The 23,550-nt window shown below is 38.7% G+C and overlaps 1 protein-coding gene across 2 annotated transcripts in view; it reads left to right on the forward strand.

Moving 5' to 3' along the window:
• Positions 1-23,550, forward strand: part of LOC144977194 (trafficking protein particle complex subunit 8-like) — a 170,296-nt gene that overhangs the window by 58,923 nt on the left and 87,823 nt on the right. For both annotated transcript variants that reach the window (XM_078922133.1, XM_078922134.1), the window contains 4 exons: positions 8,503-8,608; positions 13,701-13,832; positions 14,075-14,146; positions 21,220-21,372. In XM_078922133.1, the coding sequence (XP_078778259.1) occupies positions 8,503-8,608; positions 13,701-13,832; positions 14,075-14,146; positions 21,220-21,372 (463 nt within the window). The remainder of the gene's footprint in view (positions 1-8,502; positions 8,609-13,700; positions 13,833-14,074; positions 14,147-21,219; positions 21,373-23,550) is intronic.

Here is a 23,550-nt window from a genome sequence, read left to right on the forward strand (position 1 = left end):
TTATCTCGCTGTCTCTCTTTCTTTCTCTATTTCTCTTTTTTTCTTTCTCTATCCCTTTCTTTCATTCTCTATCTCTTTCATTGACTCTCTCTTTCTCTCTCTCTCTCTCTCTCTCTCTCTCTCTCTCTCTCTCTCTCTACCTTTCTTTCTCTCTTTCTTTTTCCTTGCTTTTTTTCTCTCTCTATCTCTTTCCCTCTTTCTTTCTCCCTCTACCCCCTCTCACTCTCTCTCTACATACTTTCTTTGTTTCCCTATCTCTCTCTCTCTCTCTCTCTCTCTCTCTCTCTATCTCTCTCTCTCTCTCTCTCTCTCTCTCTCTCTCTCTTTTCTTTCATTCTCTCTCTTTCTTTCTACATTCTTTCTTTCTCTATCTCCTTATCCCCTCTCTCTTTCTTCCTTTCTTTTCTGCCCCCCCCCTCCCCCCTTCTCTCTCTTTTTATTCATTTCTTTCTCTCGCTCTCTCTCCTCCTCTCCCCTTCTATCTCTCTCTCTCTCTCTCTCTCTCTCTCTCTCTCTCTCTCTCTCTCTCTCTCTCTCTCTCTCTCTCTCTCTCTCTCTCTGTCTCTTTCTGTCTCTCTCTCTTGTTTTTATTTTTTTGCGTTGGCCTCCTAGTCAAGTCAACAATTATAGCTTAAGTAAACAAAAACACTGGGAAACAATATATTATTCCAGAAAATGATTACAACTACATGTATAATGTTCAATACGAATAAAACTCATTCAATACGAATAAAACGCACACTTATCAGTGATATTTGTGTCCAAAAGCATTTATGATTATGGTTGCTGTTCATTGGTTTGTGAGGTTTATTAGACACTGAAGAGAATGATCTTATTTAATTTCATCCTCTTTGATGTCTGGCCCAACAGTAAATATTTTCCTTTGATGGAACAGTTTGGCGGTCTTCAGCAGTCGCATCTTGATATAGACAGTGGCAATGGTCTTGATCAATGTTTGTTATGTGATCAGCCTCAATGTCCATTTCATGGTCAAAGAAGGGGTATTTCAGTGATGGGAAAAGGCGTGTGTGCCTTGACTATTGTCTTCGTTTGCATGTGCAGCAAGTCCATAAAGTGGTTTGATGGTAGACTGTCCACTGCTGTTGGACTGGGCACGGTTGTCCGGAATATCTTTTCACCTGTCTATAATTTCTTGGACACATGTCTTGGTATTTTGAGGTCGCCGTTATTTTTTCGCAGCAACAATGTCCTTTGTGGCGATGCACAGCAACTACCAAAGAGGGAGCTGGAACATTGACAATTTTTTTTTTAAATCTTAAAATTAATTATGTTAATGGATGCACGAAGAAGATAAATAAACCATGGGATAAACGAAGAACAAGGGGACATTTTTCCTTATATCCCTGATTGGGTTGACAGTGATTCCAAAATTCCGGTCTGGAGCAAAAAATTCCGGGTTCCGGGCAACTGCCGTCAAAATTCCGGTGAGGTCAATTTGTTCCAAGGATACCCCCCCCCCGCACTCCAACCACCACATCATCATCACTGCCACTAGTATTACAACCATCATCACTACCACTACTATTGCAACCACCGCCATATCATCGCTGCCACTACTACTACAACCACCACCACCACATCATCATCAGTACCACAACCACCACCACATCATCATCACTACCACTACCATCACTATTACAACCACCACCACCACATCATCACTACCACTACTACTACAACCACCACCACATCATCATCACTACCACTACCACAACTACCATCACTATTACAACCACCAACACCACATCATCACTACCACTAATACTACAACCACCACCACCACATCATCATCACTACCACTACTACTACAAGGACACAACATTGTCACTACCATTACTACTACACCACCACTGCCACATCATCATCACGACCACTACTACTACTAGAACCACCACAACCACATCGTCAATTTGTTCCAAGGATACCGCCCCCCCCCCCCCCCCCCGCCACTCCAACCACCACATCATCATCACTGCCACTAGTATTACAACCATCATCACTACCACTACTTCTGCAACCACCACCACATCATCACTACCACTACTACTGAAACCACCACCACATCATCATCAGTACCACAACTACTACTACAACCACACCACATCATCATCACTACCACTACCACAACTACCATCACTATTACGACCACCACCGCCACATCATCAACACGACCACTACTACTACAACCACCACCACCACATCATCATCACTACTACTACTACTACTACTAGAACCACCACAACCACATCGTCATCACTTCCACTACTACTGCAACCACCAATACCACATCATCATCACTACCACTACTATACAACCACCACACAGTGTCCAAATTGCGATACTTTAATACCGCAGCCTCCCCACAGCCCTACCGGGGTTAAGCGATGCCAGATGTGCCAGGTGATGACTCATTCAGTTTCGGCGAGAAAACGAACGGCGCGCTTGCTGGACATGCATGTTATAGTAATTGTATGCAATCAACAGTTGGGCATTCCCGTTAAATCAAAACATGCCATTGAAAGCATGTAGGGTGGAAACTGTTAGTAATGATGTATGGTTATGACATGGCAAGTTTCATTAGTCTAGGAATGATGGAATGATAGTTAGAACGAAACAAATGTAGGTCATTTTTTAAACTGATTATCATTAACACTTTTCAATTAAAGTGTCGATTACAAGACAATGAATCCGTGGACATCTGATTTTTTTGTTTTATATTACTCTTAAAACTATTACAATTATAACTCACCCACAATTTCTCTTGCGAAGTTCATAGTTAATCCAAATAATGCTCTTGAAGTAGTTATCTATATCCCATTACTGAATTTTTTGAAAGTCTGCATAGAGGTTTACTGAAGCTGGCTTCACAATAATCTTGGAATTGTCAATCTTATAAAATCTTACTTTGTACAAATAATTTTCAATAATCCAAATATGAAATTTTAAACATAATAGTTAACTTTATCAAAATGTTCGCATCAGTTTGTTTGTTTTATTTTAAAAGATAATGGAGAATTTCCCTTATTACTTTTTTTTCTCTTTCTTTGGTGACTTTCCTTGGTTGCGTAGTCGTGGTGATGTATGGAGAATATTTGCTTCCATGATGAGCTTGATTTTTTTAGTGTCACTTTTAACACCACACATTATTTTGTCCAATTTTCCTATGATTTGGTGACTGGCTTCAGTGCCTTGCTCTCCATGGAGCCCAAGACCAAACCCAAATCTGGCCATGAATGGAACGCAATGGTGCTCCAGTATGTGTTGTTTTGGAATGATCATGTTTGTGAAGTGTGTTCTAAAAAAGTGGAGATAATTATCAATGTTTTCTTGTGTCTTGTGTAACTGGGTTCTGTCTATAGGACTGGAATGTGAAATGCTATCATGGACAATTTGGTATAGGGTGTTCAGTTGTGTGAATTTAGCTTTGATTTCCCCAGCCAAGTCAATTGTTAATAAATTGCATGTGTGTTTGCATGTTTCTTCCACAACAGCTTCTAATAAGGCCCCTCTGACTTCCGCAGTCAAATACTTGTGGCAGTGGTTGCCGACAAAGGCCCGACTATGATAGGCTTGGGGTGTTATCTTGTGTCTGGCTAAAATCGCATCCAGACTCGAGCAGATTGGGCCAGATCTTGAACTGAGGGTTTCAAATCCTAATGCATTATAACTTTTCAATTTTTTGTACGATAGTTCGAATCTATGTCTGTCCCTTTCTGTACGGCTAAGGATCAAGCACGTTTTTGTGTCTTTCAGTTGTTTTTTCAAATCTCTTCTATGACGCCAATTCTTTCCAAATATTTTCAAACTTTTCCCTCTTTGCGATAGATTCCTGTTATCATCCGTGATAATTCTCATGTAACTTGTCTACTGCCTGTTCTAAAAGTCTATGGTGCTTGATGACTATCCCTAACATTATGTGAAGGTATGGAGGTACTGCGTGTGTAATTTCAATGTTTATCAATGGCCATCTCAAGCAATTGTTGAACTTGGGTGCATGTTTTTTATCTCCATTATGCTTCTCCATCAAGCATGAGGCGTCTTCCTTTATCCCTTCTAGTGTTCTTTGTGGAAATGGGATTTCTGCTCTTGAACTAAAATATCGTTTTGGCTGTGTACACCACAGACATGGAAAGGTGCCTTGACAGACCGTACACTTTGGTCGGAAACTCATAATCACCATTGATGAAAATAACAGTAGTTTTACCTCTCCATCTTAAGTTGTTCTGAATGTCATTGATCTGGGGCTCTATCTTCTCCATCATGAGTTCTATATTTCCGTAACTGTCCTTGACATATGCCAGTCCTATTACTACGGTATTTGTTGTTGTGTTTGGTTTGCCTACATTCAAAAGCTGCATGGTCAATTTGAATGAGTCCTTTCCGTGGTCCCCACCAAACTTAACCCACACTTCATCATCTGGGATGGTGTCACTGTGTGATGAAAGAGATCTTTACTATTGTAAGAATCTAAAAGACCCTCTAACAAAGTACTGATATCATTGACGAAGGCAAATGGTTTTTCGTTTGTCAAGTCTTCGTCTCCAATAAAATTCATGCTTTCCACGGTCACCATATTCCCCGTTATTTCTTTTGATGCACTTCGACTGGCTCCTTCATTTTCCATCTTTATTCCCCTTCCTTTCAGAAACTTTCGTTGTTTCCTGACTTGTCTCCAGGATAATCCCATGCATTCCTTCATTGCCAAAGTGTCATCATGGGGAATGAATGCTTTGTCCTTGATGCCAGCACGCTCAGCGATAATCCGCCTCTTTTTGATGGGTAATTTCTTTAATTCAGATGCCGTCTGTACATTAATAGACTCATCATTCTCACCGGCAACGACATTTCTAATCCTTTCCAAAAGCTTGACACGTTTTCTTTTGGTCGGTGTCTTTGCCTTCTCACTTTCTTTTCGAGGCACACTCACTCGCACTACGGAAAAGCTCCCCCCTCTTTGTTTGAACGTGGCAACAGGATTCGTTTTAAACATTGCTTTTAACACTTTCAAAGCTATTTTCTTTTCAGCTTCGGTGATATTGTCTTCATGCTTACGTTTTCTCAGCAATGTATTGATTTAATTTGGAACAGCCTTTGAATCAGACTTTTGAGGTGTCATAGCGGTTGCAGCATCACTTGTCTTTTTCGATGGAGTAGAAGATTCAAAAGGCCTCCAAATAGTGGCTTGTTCGTTCAAGTATCGACTGCATGTAGGCTGACACTCAAATTCTAATATTGTGATGGCTCACGGTGATCTTCCTCTAATGTAGATTCCTCATGGCTTGAATGGGTCGTTTCCATAGAGTCATTGGATACTATCGTATCCTCTGACTTTTTAAAGCGTCCATCCAGTGATAAAGTGTGACTACAGACCACACAGTCATCGATAATTATGTCTGGATTAAAGGGGCACCATAGTGTCTATCTTCACAGTCACCAGTCACATCTACACCAAAAACAAGATAAATATTTTCTCTATGTCCCACACACAAAATTTTTTTTCGTCCCAACTTTTTTTCTTTTGTTGATAAGGAGAATCGTGCACAAATCCTACACAGTCTATCTAGGTGGTTTAAATGAACATCCCGTGAATGCTCCATTATATGTAGTTTTTGTACGTCTCTTATTTATGTAACCTGATATTTTGGAAGGAATAAACAAATAATAAAACATTTCTGTATGATAACTTCCAGTAAAACGCTTAACACATTGTAGATAAAAATGGCAATAATAGATTTTTTTTTCTTAACCGCAGGCCCACCTCCCCTGAGAACACATTGAGATAATACATTTGAGCACAAATGTGAATATTTAACATTTATCCCTAAATCGCTCATATCGCGAACTTATTCTAAACCTTTTATTAAAGACAAAGACTTCAAAATAGGGAATCACGAAAAAAAATAAAACTTCATGGGTCCAAACCAGAGTTATTAATTAAATTAATCACATCACTCACATCAAAGTTGATACCATTCCAAGAGCGATAAGCAGTCGTATTTTAACTAATATTATTTTCCAAGTTGAAAACCAAGAAACAATAAAAATTACACAGAAACAAATCTGAAAGTGGTGATAACATGAATAATGAAAATAAAATGAATCGTTCTGAAGGTTTGGTGGGGGGAAGGGGGCAAAAGAGGGGTTTTCAAAGCAAAGAATTGCATCACAGTGATGCACCTCACATGCATGCCACGCCAACGTCCGGCTTGCATACCTATCGTGTCGCAGTCAATTACGTTTTTCCCGAGAGCAAGGGTATCAGGTATCAGGTGGTCAGCCTGATGTGAGGCGATTGAAGTAGTGCTCAGAGTCGAAAATATGACTCTGTGACCACCACATCATCACTACCACTGCTACTACAACCACCACCACCACCACATCATTATCACAACCACTAAAACTACTACAACCACCACGACCACATCATCATTACTACCATTTGTACTACAACCAACATTACCACCACATCATCATCACTACCACCACTACGACAACCACCACCACATCATCATCACTACCATTTGTACTACAACCACCATCACCACCACATCATCATCACTACCACCACTACTACAACCACCACATCATCATCACTACCACTACTACTATTAGCACCACCACTACCTCATCTTCATCACTACCACCACTATTACTACTACAACCACCACCACATCATCATCACTATCACTGCAACTACAACCACCACCACCACATTATCATCACTACCACTACTACTACAACCACCATCACCACCAAATTATCATCACTACCACTACTACTACAACCACCACCACCTTCACATCATCATTACCACTACGACTACTACAACCACCACCACCACATCACCATCACTGCTACTACAACCACCACTACATCATTAACATCACTACCACTACTACTACAACCACCACCACCACATCATCACTACCACGACTACTACAACCACCACCACTACATCATCATTACCACTAATACAACAACCACGACCACCACCACCACCACATCATCATTACCACTAGTACTACAACCACCACCACATCATTATCACAACCACTAAAACTACTACAGCCACCACCACATCATCATTACCACTACTACAACAACACCACCACCGCCACATCATCATTACCACAACTACAACCACCACCACCACCACGTCATTATCACAACCACTAAAACTACTACAACCACCATCACATCATCATCACTACTACTACAACCACCACTACCACATCATCATCACTACCATTTGTACTACAACCACCATTACCACCACAGCATCATCACTACCACCACAACATCATCATCACTACCATTTGTACTACAACCACCATCACTACCACCACTACTACAACCACCACCACATCATCATCACTACCACCACTACTACAACCACCACCACCTCATTTTCATCACTACCACCACTACCACTACAACCACCACCACCATCACCACATCATCATTACTACCACTGCTACTACACCACCACCACCACATCATCATCACTACCACTACTACTACAACCACCATCACCACCACCACATCATCACTACCACTACAACCATCAGCACCACCACATCATTACCATTACTACTACAACCACCACCACCACATCATCATTACCACCACTACTACTACTACAACCACCGCCACATTCATTATCATCACTACCACGACTATTATTACAACCACCACCACATCATCATCACTACCACTACTACCACATCATTATCACTACCATTTGTACTACAACCACCATCACCACCACATCAACAACACTACCACCACTACTACAACCACCGCCACATCATTATCATCACGACCACAACTACTACAACCACTATACCACAACCACATCATCATCACTACAACTACTACTTCAACCACCACCACCACCACCATATCATCATCATTAGGATTTTTTTTCTCTGTCCTGTAACATTCCTTTTGGATGTTGATTTATAATGATAATAATTTTTCATAGGGAAGAGTTGGATATATTGTCAAGAAATCCTGGGTTTTTGAAAGAAATGTGCCGCTGGATACTGAAAACGCTCACGTTTTCTTGAAGTTGTAGAACACCTTACAGTTCCTATTTAGCTCCAGGTGACTTTTTTTTCCTAAAGACTTAAAAGACACCTCAAGGGGGCAAATGTTGGCGGCGGAAGTGAATCGAAGATTACCAAATGAATTCCTCTTCGACACATGTCAATAACTGGTGTGTCGTTGGTGGCTCTATGTGAATGGGAACGGTGACTATGTGGAATTAAAAATAATCAACGGAAAAGACATAAACTAAGCTTTGTTTTAATGTCTATCATAGTTTTGAAGATACGAGAGCAGCGTCAAGACTTTTCAGTCTACCCTTATATATTACATTGGTTAGATTTTCAGCTGTGAATTATCTCTTTATGTTTATATATTTGTTTAGTAAAGGTTTTGACAGCTGTCTAAAATTGACATGTTTTTTTTCATTCTCAGAAACCCTCAGTATGCCACAAGAGCCACTCTGACGAGCACAGAGGCTTTGAAAAGAAAGAATTTGTACCATGAGGCAGCCATGCAGTTTTTGAAGATGACCAGTGAGGTATGAATTATTGTTTCTACTATTATATCATCATCATCATCATATCGTTTCACACCAATGCTAGATCCATTTCATAGCCTCTGGGCTTCAGGCTCTTAAGTGGAGATAAAAAATATAAAGTGAGTAGATGTGACTCATATATAAGGGAACAACACAAAACAAACAACGTTTCGGCCCTTGGCCTTCGTCAGGAGACAGTAAACAAAAACACAAACAAATATGTAAATTTACAAAATATCACATTTTGTCAAATGTGGAAATAAAGTTAATGTGAGGAAAGGGCGTCGAGTGTTGATGCAAGAAGTGGCGCGAGATAAGGGAGAGAGAGAGGGGGGGGGGGGGGAGAGAGAAAGAATAGAGAGAGAGAGAGAATGGAGAGGATGTGTATATGTTTGTGTATGTGTGTCAGTGTGCGTATGTCTGTGTATGTGTATATATAGTAAAAGTAACTGCAAAAAGGTCTTAAAAATGGGGATGGGGGTGAGAGAGCGATTGATTGGGTGGTTAGTATATCATACCAAATATATATCAATGAACAAAATGAGAGGAGGCGAGATAGGTAGATAGAAGGAGATAGAGAGAGAGAGAGAGAGAGAGAGAGAGAGAGAGAGAGAGGAGAGAGAGAGAGAGAGAGAGAGAGGGAGAGAAATAGAGAGAGAGAGAGAGGGAGAGAAATAGAGAGAGAGAGAGAGAGAGAGAGATGGATAGATAGATAGGTAGGTAGATAGAAAGATAGATAGAGAGAAAGGGAGAGAGGATGTAAGTTTCCGTGAGTGGTCGGTCTAAGACTGGTAGAAGGAGTTAGTGTGTAGGTAGGTATGTATTAAGGTAGAGATGAAGGCGGAGGAAAAGGTAAGAAAGAATAGTTGTAATTTTAACGTAATTTGGAGAGACTTAATATCGGGGGGGGGGGGGGTCTTTTTATTAGAAGAAAATGAAAGAGGTGAGAAAGGAAAAAGAAGTAAATATGAAAATGAAACTTATCGAATGGATGATGATGGAGTCGTTGATCCGCAGGATTGGAGAAAGAAATAAACACAAATAGAATGGGCTTATGCAAACCGAATGAAGAAATTAAAACTGGTAGAGTTGGAGATGGTCAAGTGGGGATGGGACGGTGAGAGGGAGAGGGCACTGAGTGCGAAGGACGAGTGAGCAAGTAATATGGGCGTCCAGGCGAGTCCTAGATTCTAGTGGTGGATGGAGAGATGGATAGAAGGATGGGGATGGGGGAATGGAGGAAGGAAGAGTGAATGAGTGAAAGGAAGGATATGAAGAGAGGAGGAGTAAGGTGGAGGATTTTAAGAGTGCATAGGAGAGGGTGACTCGGACTAGCAGTGGTTGACTATAGATTAAAATAAATAAATAAATAAATAAATAGATAAATGAATAATGATAGTACTGATGGTGGTCATGAAAAACCGGTAATTATAAATTATATAGATTAAAAGGTCATTATTGCTGTGACCACCTTGAACAATACTCTTTTTTGATAATGATCCTAATATTAGTAATAATTATAATAATGATAATGATAATAATAATAATCTGTAAACGCAAAACAAGGCCTTGAAAATCAGTATGATACCGATTAATTGGTATGAATAGCAGGTCTGCTGTACATAATTTGTTTAGCAAGATGAGCTTTACAAAACAGCTTTAAATTGTTATTAATGTATTTTTAAAATTTTCTTCAAACTTTGCGACATACAAAACAAAAATGTTCATTGAATCGTAACAATTGTGACAATTTTTTTAGAGTTAGAGGAGAAGATCAAAGCATTCATTGTTTTGCAGTTACGTGATTTTCACTTCATTCATATTTTGATGATATTTCATCTACATCTGCTGTATAATTTTGGCATTCATTGCGAAGATTTTGACATATTTGTTACAATCAGAGTAAAACTAGTTGTTTTTTTGGGGGGGGTTTTTTGGATACATAAAAACAAAAATAAATAAGTAGATAAAATCTGTATTAATAAAAAAGAAAATGAAAAGGTAGCTCATCCTGTATATGATCAGGGCTGAGAATCTTCCGCCTAAAGGCGGATTTCCGCCTAAATGGTAGTTTATCTCCGCCCATCCCATCACATTTCCTCCTTTTTTAAATTTGCCATGTCAAACATTTTCCTCAAAACCACAAAATCACCATTATGTCATATGTCATATTTTGACACCTGTGCTCAGTCTCGTGAAATTTAGTGACGGTCCCGTTTTTATGACGTTGGGCCAGACAGTATGGCACCAGATGTCACAATAGACACAGAAGACCAGTAGGTAGTGTTCTTTGATTAGTTAGTTGATGGTTGAAGGGGAAGGGAGGGACAAATGGGTCTGGATTTTTTCCCCTTGTTGTAGGTACCTGTTGCTTTTTAAATCTCTCTCTCTTCTCTCTCCCTTTTCTCTCTCTCTCTCTCTCTCTCTCTCTCTCTCTCTCTCTCTCTCTCTCTCTCTCTCTCTCTCTCTCTCTCCTTCTCCTCTCTCCTCCCCCCCCCCCCCCTTTGCCTTTCTTTCTATTTCTCTTTTCTTCTTCTTCTTTTTTTTTTTTTGGATATAGAATTCAAAAGGTCAATATATAAGTTATTCTGGTAAAAAAGTCTCTCCTCCTTTCCCCCCCCCTCTCTCTCTCTCTCTCTCTCTCTCTCTCTCTCTCTCTCTCTTTCTCTCTCTCTTTCTTTCGCAACCACATTAAATCATCTGGTATATAGAGATGATATATTAGAACAAAGCAATGGTGGTTGGCTTAGTTTAATCTTTTTCCTTTTTACCTTTTGACTATGGCTTTAAATTTGAGAGATTCTTGGGTTGTATTTATAAGCTGACTAACTACTAGGTTTCTTTGCTTGTGTTTGATCGATAGACTGAGAAATGTTCCTCCTTTTTGACAATTGCTATTATCATCACTGAATAAAAAAACACTCACCAAAACCACTACATCAACATCTCTACCAACACTACTATTACAATCACCACCACAACATCATCCCTACCACCGCTACTACTACAAATAGCACCACATCATCCCTACCACCACTACTACTACAACTACCACCACATCATCAACCCTACTACCACTACTACAACCACCATCATATCATCATCCCCACCACCACTACTACTACAAATAGCACCACATCATCCCTACCACCACCACTACTATTACAACCATCATCCCTACCACCACCACTATTACAACCGTCATCCCTACCACCACTACTCCTACAACTACTACCACTACTACCACCACCATCATATCATCATCCCTACCACCACTACTACTACAACCACCACCACATCATCCCTACCACCACTACTATTACAACCATCATCCCTACCACCACTACTATTACAACCATCATCCCTACCACCACTACTCCTACAACTACTACCACTACTACCACCACCATCATATCATCATCCCTACCACCACTACTACTACAACCACCACCACATCATCCTTACCACCACTACTATTACAACCATCATCCCTACCACCACTACTATACACCATCATCCCTACCACCACTACTACTACAACTACCACCACATCATCAACCCTACTACCACTACTACAACCACCATCATATCATCATCCCTACCACCACTACTACTACAACCACCACCAAACCATCATCCCTACCACCACTACTACTACAACCACCACAACACATCATCCCTACCACCACTACTACTACAACCACCACCAAACACCATCATCCCTACCACCACTACTACTACAACCACCACAACATCATCATCCCTACCACCACTACTACTACAACCACCACCACAACACCATCATCCCTACCACCACAACTACTATAACCACCACAACATAATCCCTACCACCACTACTACTACAACCACCACCAAACCATCATCCCTACCACCACTACTATTACAACCACCACAACATCATCCCTACCACCACTACTACTACAACCACCACCAAACCATCATCCCTACCACCACTACTATTACAACCACCACAACATCATCCCTACCACCACACACTACTACAACCACCACCAAACCATCATCCCTACCACCACTACTATTACAAACCACCACAACATCATCCCTACCACCACTACTACTACAACTACCACCAAACCATCATCCCTACCACCACTACTATTACAACCACCACAACATCATCCCTACCACCACTACTACTACAACTACCACCACATCATCATTCCTACCACAGCTACTACAACCACCACCACACAATCATCCATACTACTACTAGAATCACTACCACATCATCCCTACCACTGCTATTACTACAACCACCACCACATCATCATCCCTTCCACTGTTATTACTACAACCACCATCATCCCTGCTACAACCACCAAATGTTGTAATTACACTTTCAACTTTTGAAATTCCACCGAATCGTGTTAGAAATTGCCTCGAGACAAATTTTGGATCGCATCTCAGTAAATTTTAGTGAAATTCAAATTTATAGGTTATGGTCGCATGGATGGGTCATGATCTTCACGATGAAAAATTTCCTCCTTTTTTGTGACCAGTCATTCTCACCCCTGATATGGTGTTCCTCTGGCCGGAAAATGTTGATAATCTGAAGTGTGAGAGTTGGTGTGTGAAGGTATATAAGGTTGGAGCTGATGTTATTTCATTAGGAAGTTTGTTACAGTCTGAAATTGTTCTAGGCTAGAATGAGAGTTTCTGGTAGTTTGCTCTGCTAAAGAGTGGAATGAAACTATTTTCGTGACTCGGAAGGTTGGCAGTACATCTGTTTGTTGGCCCTGAACAAATTTCTGACACATCATCTATAACGCTTACTTTTTGTACTTAACAGAAGCACTTGTGTCCAAATCCATGTTGTAGAACATATTGTCATCCATTCTTTCCTTCATTTTTCATTATTTGGCTGACAATTGTATGTTCTATTATTTTGCTTTGTATGCATGAGAGTAAAAATTGGTCATTGATTAGCAGCAATTTATCATTGTCCTTTCTTGAAAATTGGGGCAAATTATAAACCTAATTTCCTGGCATGGTATTTTAAGTTGATTGCTTCAGATCTAAACTTTATTCCTTGTTCTCCACTACCAATCAGGACTCTGACTTGACTAGTGCCCTATTTCTAGAACAAGCAGCCCATTGTTTCCTTGCCTTGAAGTCACCCATGGTCCGCAAGTATGCATTCCACATGATTCTGGCTGGTCATCGATTTAATAAGGCAGGCCAGGTAAGATCGCTAATCTAGATTTAACCATAATTATACTGCTCTGGGGTTTTATTTTTGTTTTATTTTGTTTTCTTTTTCTTTTTATTTGTTGCCATTGAAAAAAATAAAAATTTAATGTTTTGGGTCACGGAGTGAGGGAAGGGGTGGTGTCTTTTCTTTTGGTAAGTTGTTCTGATTTATGCAAGGGGAGGGGATGGGAAATGTTTGAAATGTATTAAACTACATGTGGTGTATTTTTCCAGAGAAAACATTCGTTGAGGTCATACAACCAAGCCCTGCAAGTGTACAAAGCCAAACACTGGTCAATAGCCGAGGTAGGTGGAACAAGGACACTACTGATTGGATTACTTCATTCACTTCTTATAATAATAGTTGACACTTATATAGAGCATTTTCAAATTATATAATGCTCAATGTGCTTTCCTTTGTTATTAATGAAAACAAAATGCAATTTCTGTGTCACAACCCCTACATACACACATATATATATACATATACACACACACACAAACACGCAAAAGCACATAATAAATCGTGAAAAATTATATTAAAGTTATTGTAAATGGGTTTTTATAGAAAGTTGATGTTTAGGTAAATGTTATACACATAAACCAGGGCAGACACACCTGGCAGTTTCACTTGCTCGTCATAGCCAGTGGTTTAGGCCATTGCATAGCAATGATGATCGTACACAAATCTTTGGACATCGTTTCAGTCGCGAAGTCGCGCGAATTCAAGGCAAAATATGGGACACAGCGATTTCGTATATGCTATTTTTAAAAATTCATTACGACGCTTTTTATCAATAAATATGTCTGAAATTTGGCACACGATTAGTTTAGATTATGTCAAGCGGCAAAACTCGTGCAATAACTAGAAAAACGTTAAAAACAGATGTTTTCTCTTTTGAGTGAAATATTTCTAAAACTATCAAGAGCAGAGATTTTGCCGTGAATAAGGTATAATAATATGCACATTTCATCTATATATGTTTCAAATTTCATTAGAATATGGGAAGTATTTTATAAACAAACCTAAGTCATCTGATGTCTACAAATCATTTATTAATATTTCAAAACAAAAGTATTAAACATAACATTGCCTATTTACCAGTACTTATTCGACAGGCAGATCACAAACAAACATTTATATAATTCTATAATTAACCTAAGCCAAGTAATGAATTATCAAGTAAACCAATAAATAGCACTTGGCAAGAATGATAACTCGCATCAAACTAGGACGTGTAACTCTTCATGACGTCAGATGACTACAATTTTCATGTATCATCACAAAACATCAACCCAATTTGCGATTCAATGAGTGAGAAGAGGAGACAGCCCCCCCCCAATCGCTTGACACACCATGTGACATTAGTGAGGCAAGGCTGCCAGATGGTCAGACTTCCACCTGACAAATTTGAATTTGATTTAAAAAGTGGCTAAATAGATACTCGCATGGTTTTCACTACTAAGACTGACCCCCTTAAAAAAACTAATTGAATTTGACAAACAAAAAATTTAATAGACTAGGATAAAAGTCACTGAGACAAAAATAAATAAAAGAAATAAAATTCTATATTTGGCCAATTTTGGCCACACGTGTGACCATCTGGCTCCTCAGCCGTGAAAATCTGGACCCAGTTTTTAATATTGTGATGTCATAGGGATGCTAAGCTTGTCATCTATTAATTTTTGTTTTACTAATCAGTTGATAATTCGACTTTTTAACAATCTTTGTTCCTGACCTCCCATATTGGGCAGGGGGGTACATATTGTGTCTTCTATCCCCTTATAACTGTTTTCCAAAGTGCTTTCTGTCTTTGTCTTGGAATGAAATTACTTGGTTTTGTCCTGGCCCTGGTCGGAGTCCTAGCTGGGAGGGAAACAGTCAAATGCATAGTTATTGTTTTGGGAGATGATATTTTTTTCCTTGTAAATAATCTCTCTGTTATGTATTTTTATATTTGTTATTTTCAATGTATAATGTAAGCATTTGAGTGTATTCCTCTTTGTTGGATTTTGTGCTTGTGTCCGGATGAGACTTATAGGTGATCTCAAACTAAGTACATTGGTGGTATGCTCTTGGAATCTACATCTGATCCCTATTTGTTCCCAGTTCCCCTATGTCTTATTTTTTCTTGGGTGCTTTAATTGTAATTCTAGAACTTTTTACTATCCCATTTTCTTCCTTTTTACTGGCGATGATATCACCTAAATGTGTTGCAAGTGCCGTAAAATCCTTAAAATCAAAAAACAAACAAACAAATGATCAATATTATGTATATTTTTTAACAGAATTACGGTTGACCCTAGCCACGCAGCTCTTAAACTATATGTTAGAGCTCTTCTGATGTCTTCATCAGATTTTCTGAGAAATTTGCCCTAAAATTGCCAAGTTGCAATATCATATTCCATATATTAAGCGAGATACAGCCACAAACCAGAATAAAACGCAGAAAATGCATCCCATATTTTCCGTATTTTTCTCTCTTTGTGAGTCATCCAAATAATTGTCACCTTTGAAACTGCATAACTTTTTTAAATTTATGAATGGATTTTCAAAATTCAAATAGATTTTTACTCAGTGGAGATAGGGCTTTGATTTAAACGTATTTCCCCACAAACATAGAAGAAAAATATTTTTTTCGTCATTGCTACATTGCATCACTTGACCTACATGCAGCTACAAGCTGTAATCCCGGCATTGTGTTATTAGATGCAACTGCATTAATTATGTGTATGTTTGTGTATGTGTGTGTGTGTGTGGGGGGGGGGGGGTGTCTTTAAGAGAGTGCAATTATGTCTTTGTATTTACTTTCACAACATATTATGTTAAAAATGTAAACTCTTCAAAGAGAAGTAAAGTAAAAGGGAACTGAGGTTAGGTAAATAGATAGATGGAAGAGAGACAGATTGAAAGAGAGAGAGAGACAGATGTAGACATACATACATGTACGTGCGCATAGATTGAGAGAGAGAGAGAGGGAGGGAGAGAGAGAACTGCATGGCATTTTTCCCTCTGAGCGGTATTTCAAAGCTAGGTCAACTCGACCCCATTAGTGACGTCAGCCCATGGGTGAACAGGTAGCGGTCAGGGGGAAACTCTGATACCGCTGATGGTATTTAATTGCTGCAATTTTCATGGTATTGGTCAATTGCTAACATGAATATGAAAATTGTTCCCTCACCTACTGGTGGTTATAGTTCTAGTAATGATGATGATGTTCTGGTGGTGGTTGTAGTTTTGTTGACAATGTATTGGTGTTGTAGTTGTAGTAATGGTAGTAGTGATGGTGAGTAGTGGTAGTGTTTGTAGTGGTTTTAGTAGTGATGACACATTGGTGGTGGTTGTAATAATGGTAGTAGTGATGAAGATGTGGCGGTGGTGGTGGTGGTGGTGGTAGTGATTGTAGTAATTGTGGTAGTGGTTATGATGATGGTATGGTGCTGGTTGTTGTAGTGGTGGTGGTGATGATGATGTGGTGGTGATGATTGTAGTAATGGTGATAGTGATGATGATGTACTGGTTGTAGTAGTGATAGTACTAATGATGAAGATGCTGCTGCTGCTGATGAAGTTGTTGTTGATGATGATGATGATGTGGCAATGGTGGTAGTGCTAATAATGATGATGGTGATGTAGTGGTGATTGTAGTTGTAGTAGTAGTAGTAGTAGTAGTTGTTGTATTAGTAGTAGCAGTAGTGGAAAATAGCAAGATTGATGTGGGACCCTGATTTCAATTCAGTGGGAAAAGTCTAAATAGCAGGAAATGAAGATCATCAGGAATCCATACACAGTTCCTTTTTTAGGACATCTTGCATATCCGCCTTGCAACTGAACACGGAGCACTTCCTCGTCAATTTTCATGTCCCTACTTTAGAATTTTAAAAAATAACAATAAATAAAACTAGGTATAAGTATAATCTGCGCTTGAATCTTGCACTCAGTGCATAATGATCCAAAAGCTGTAAATAAATTGAATTTTCATATTGATAATAATATATTTCTATCACTATTATCCCCGAGTCTGGATGTAGATGGGGATGAAGAAATGTTTAGTATATGAATAGCCAAAAAACTTGAAAAGTAGATTTATCAGTGACACTTTTTTTTTTTTTGTAAAATAAATAATTCGATGTATATCCAGTAATTTAATTACAAGCATCATGCATTGATTGCCATCAATGTTAAACAAAGAATGCGTAGGTGTAGTGTAGAATGAAACAAGAGAAAGAATCACATTCACATTGCCATTCTTCATGTTTACAATTAATGAATAATTAGCATAATCCATTGTAGTTTGAACACAATATAATCCTCATTTTTTAAGGTAATCCATGGAATTAAATTTAATTATTTAAAACAAAAAGATGCAACATGATGAGCACGGAACTGTTGAATGAATAGCCCATTGAATCTCGTGCGGAGTACACACATAGCAACACGTCATCGATATGCAATAGTGGCCTAAACCACTAGCAGTGATAAGCATGAGTAATTGCCTGGTGCGTTAGCCTTGGCATAAGCCATTGATTTCAGAATAAAATATTTTAATTTCCTAGGACGTGAATTTTGTTTCAAGGTCGTAAATTTGACTCTGAAATTTTGCTGGACTTCCTGTGTTGGGAAGTGTCTTCTCTCAGGCACTGGTCTATACATCACACTGTTATCATACCTGCCTACTTTTACGGTTCGTCCGTAATTCTTACGGAAATTAGGTAACAATTTTGGACATACGGAAATGGAAGAAATATTACGGATTTTGATTTCACAGCAATTTGGGCGTAGTGTTGGAGAAAAAAATCATTTTTTTTCATGTTCCCGCAGTTATCAAAAAAGAAAGAAAAAAGGGTTCCCTTAAAGTTATAAAGTCTACTGCTCAGTTCACGCCCATGATAGCTTAGTCGATTGCCAGCTCGTAATGGTGGAGGTCAACAACATTTATTTTACGTATAGAAAGTTGTAGATACGCAGTATTTTAAAAATTTGTTGTTGTTGTTGTTAATTGGTGGAGTATTACAAAAATTGTACCATTTATTACTGATGAATTTTGTGTTGGCTACTGATTTTGAAATGTTCAAGTAGACAGGTATGCGTTATGTATTCAGGGGTCCCACCATGCCCCTTTCCCCACCCCGGAATAAAGATGCCCCTGGATAACGACATAATTTTCCATCCCAGGCAGTCATTATTCAGGGGTTGCACTGTATGTAGAAGACTGAATATTTTCGCACACAAGGAACTATTAGGTTCGTAATCTTAAGGGGATGGGCGGGTCCTCGATTGTCAAAAATCGAGTAAAATATCGATTTTGAGATTTTTTTATTTTTGAAAAGTTTGAAACCTTTTCTACATGAAAATGTGTTTGTTGACTCTCAGATGGGTCAGTTTAGGTCCAAACTGACCTCTTGAAGTCCAGGGGGTCAGTAAATATAATGTTACAGCCTGGCTTGACAGCGAAAAAGCCATATAAACATTAGGCCAATATGAGCATAAAACATCGATAATAATAGGCAAGTTTGGTATCGATAGTTTCGTCTATTTTTGGTCTATATGAAATGCCCACTGTCAAGGTCTTTGGTCAAGAGCCTTTCCAAAAACCCCTTCTCTGACCCAATTGTGAGGGTTGCCTCGATTGTAGTAAAATCGTGAGTAATTGTTGTGACCTTTGCCTTGCTAGCGCTGTTCTCATGGGCTGTTCAAAATAGTCGATGATAACATGACCTGATACTGCTTTCTGAGTGGTTAGCGGGCGAGTCAAAGTTCATGCTTTGACCTCAACTTCGCATGCGTCGCATTTAAACATTGTTATTCTCTGTGTGATTTTTCTTCTTCCCGGGGACATAAAAGTTTTGTTTTCAACTGCATTTTTCTTCACTTCTGAAAAGTACTGACACGTACGCAACAAGTATGCCTAGAAAGACTCGAATTGTACGACTTGCAAAATCAGCAGCTCGAACAAGATGGGAACAGTAATATTATTGTGAATTTTTATAGTTAGAATTTGTCACTCCTTCGTAACATGAAACAAAATGAAAAAGCGCTGAGGTCTCTAAATGAAATGAATGGAGTTACCATCGAGCTAGACTGAGTATTGGTTGTAAACGAATGAGCGAGAGGTTTGTTATGCACTTGAGAATGATAGCGAGAGAGAGAGAGAGAGAGATAGCGAAAATCCACTAACTGTGCTCAAAATGCTTTACAAAGGGTCCCTGACCGACAGCAACACGTAAAATGTAGAACAAGACATGACACCTGTAGGCGATATTACAATTTTTCCGACAGAGACAGCACAGTTGACGGCTAAGTACTCATTTTACACCCGAATACGGTGAGAGAATGGGAGTAAATAGTCTTTTCCAAGGACTCAACTATGCGCTGAACCAGGCTCGAAACCAGGACCTTCCGATCGAAAGCGAGTGTCATACCACAAGACCATATAGCCGCTCATAGCTTAGATAGATAGATAGATAGATAGAGAGAGAGAGAGAGAGAGAGAGAGAGAGTGTGTGTGTATGTGTGTGTGTGTGTGTGTGAAGCCGATAAAAGGCAAGGCAGGAATAGGAGGTTGAAGAGGGAGGGCCTGCATATCAAGCAGGGTCATTTTGACGCATGAATGCATGATCTTGTCTGAGTTTCCTGTGCTTGAAACTTTGAAAGCGTTTTTCTCTGTTTGTGCTTTTTCTACATATGTTTTGCTACTCTTCCTTTATTTGTAAACATTTTTGAATGATTTTTCGCATGTGCATACAGTATTACTAGCTTCATAAAACTGAGCATCTGTATTTCAGATTTATTTTATAAATTTTGCGTAAATGTGGGTCAAAAGTCCAAAAATGGGTCAATTTTTGATGTTTCAAAATTGATGAACTTTGAAAATCAATAAAAATAATACTATTGTAGATATTAGAAAATCGATTCTTAGCCCAAATGAATGGCTCAAATACTACTTGTATACCTATTTTCATGTCAATAACTTGTCATTTGGCGAAGCCTTAGCATTTTGAAAACTACTTCATTATAGGGTAACAAATTTCAAAATGGCGGCGTTACCATGGTAACCAAAAACTGAAATTTAGGTTTTCAATTTTTTTTTCCTTCTAATTAGGATGTACATAACCTAAAATTACCACTAAAAGTCAGCTACTTTTTACATTTTAGAATTTCGCCTTCAGGACCCGCCCATCCCCTTAAATAGCAATTATCTGATTACATTTCTTTGCAACAGATTTGCCACTCTAAGAATTGTCAATCAGAATTTTCATTTAAACTAATTTGACCAAGATGATGGAATAAATGACCATATCTAAACTTTTAAGGCATTAGTTTATAATTATCAAAGAGATGCTGTTATATACATTTTTAAAACTTCTGTATTCTCCCAGGATCATGTCCATTTCACTATAGGACGTCAGTCTTTCAACCTCAAGCAGTTAGACAATGCTACAGCTTCATTCAAGAATCTTCTGACAGAGGAGAGTAAACAACCTACTGCACAGCAGGCAGCTTTTCTCAGAGAATATCTCTTTGTCTACAGGGTAAGTAGCTTCCACCATAATCTCTTTGTATGCAAGGAGCGAACAGGGGGTCAGTAGCTTTGCTTAATGAAGTTATGTTACGTTTTCCTTTTGTAATTTATTTCCTTTTGTTCAGGAGTTCTATTGGTGGAGAGACCAATTTTTGGAAAAAATAGAAAATAAATAATATAAATGTGCCAAGCGAGAATCCCATGGTCTGAAATGTAGGAAAACACATTTTTAAACATTGTTACCAATATGGTTGCCATGGTGACGGCTGCCATCTTGGATTTTCGTTTACACAAAGCATTTTTTTCAGTTCTAAAATCTCAGTTATTAATAATTTTACAACATTCATTTCTTTTTTTAATACAAAGATATATCCTTTCTACGAATAGCTGACAACTTATATTTAGCAATTTATGCAAATTTAAGATGTTAAGACGTTTTAAAAAATATGTCAAAATATTTGCCTTAAATTTACCCACTTTTTACACAAAAACGTAATTAAAAAAAAAAATATGGAAATTTAATTTGAAAAGTCTAATTGGTCAACTATTTAGAACAACCTATAATGAATTATGTGCCTACTTTAACTCTCTCGCGTTCATATGCATGGAAAATCGAACAAATTTTTTCGATTTTCAATGAGGGTGAACCTGAGAGAGTTAAGTGCTGAGATTTAGAACTGAAAAAGAAAAAAGTGCATAAAATGCAACTTTTGAGAAAAAGCCATTTAAAAGATTCTAATTATTGATAACAGGCCTCATGTCTCGTTCTGCAGGTTACGTGTTGCTGTTGGTCAGGGACCCTTTGTAAAGCTCTTTGAGCACATTTAGTGGATATTGCGCTATATAAAAGCAGACCTGCCATACATCCCGGATTTTCCGGGATTATCCCAGATTTAAGCCAACATCCCGGAATCCCGGAATTGAGCTGATAATCCCACATTGATAATGCCGATGTTTTTAAGTTTTTTTTTATTTATTTATTTTTTTTTTTTTGCGAATTTTTTAAATTTACAAATACAGGGGCGATTAAAGGGTACTCGTTTACGGAAAGACGGTAAGGTATCGGGATCGACTTTGGGTACTAACTGGCAATACTATAATATATCGATTACTTTCTTAAAATTTTGGATCCACTGCTCAGACTGCATCAATTCAACTTCAACCCAGAGATTTATAAATAGTGACAGATAGGCTGACCAGTGGGGCGATAATATAACACACACTGGGGCCATTAGCTCCAAGACCCTCACTCGTTTAGTTCAGGTGCGCTGGTTAATAGAGTTCTCGTGTCAATATTTCCTCTCTCTCTCTCTCTCTCTCTCTCTCTCTCTCTCTCTCTCTCTCTCTCTCTCTCTCTCTCTCTCTCTCTCTCTCTCTCTCTCTCTCTCTCTCTCTCTCTCCTTCTCTCTTTCTCTCTCTCTCATTCTTTCTCATGCCTTTCTTTCTCTTTCTCTCTCTCTCTCTCTCTCTCTCTCTCTCTCTCTCTCTCTTTCTCTCTCTCTCTCTATCTCTCTCTCTTCCTCTCACTCTTTCTTTCTCTCCCCCTCTCTCTTTCTTTCTTTTCTCCCTCTCTCTCTCTCTCTCTCTCTCTCTCTCTCTCTCTCTCTCTCTCTCTCTCTCTCTCTCTCTCTCTCGTTTTTTGTTTTTTTTGTTTTTGTTTTTTGTTTTGCGTTGGCCTCCTAGTCAAGTAAACAATTATAGCTAAAGTAAACAAAAACACTGGGAAACAAAATATATTATTCCAGAAAATGATTACAACTACATGTATAATGTTCAATACGAATAAAATAAAACGCACACTTATCAATGATATTTGTGTCCAACAACATTTATGATTATGGTTGCTGTTCATTGGTTTGTGAGGTTTATTAGACACTGAAGAGAATGATCTTATTTAATTTCATCCTCTATGGTGTCTGGCCCAACAGTAAATATTTTCCTTTTATGGAACAGTTTGGCAGCCTTCAGCAGTCGCATCTTGATATAGACGGTGGCAATGGTCTTGATCAATGTTTGTTATGTGATCAGCCTCAATGTCCATTTCATGGTCAAAGAAGGGGTATTTCAGTGATGGGAAAAGGCGTGTGTGCCTTGACTGTTGCCATTGTTTGCATGTGCAGCAAGTCCATGAAGTGATTTGACGATAGACCGCCCACTGCTGTTGGACTGGGCATGGTTGTCCAGAATA

Source organism: Berghia stephanieae, chromosome 7 (assembly GCF_034508935.2).
Source record: "Berghia stephanieae isolate SIO BIC M18660-M18661 chromosome 7, UCSD_Bste_1.3, whole genome shotgun sequence".
NCBI classification, from domain to species: domain Eukaryota; kingdom Metazoa; phylum Mollusca; class Gastropoda; order Nudibranchia; family Aeolidiidae; genus Berghia; species Berghia stephanieae.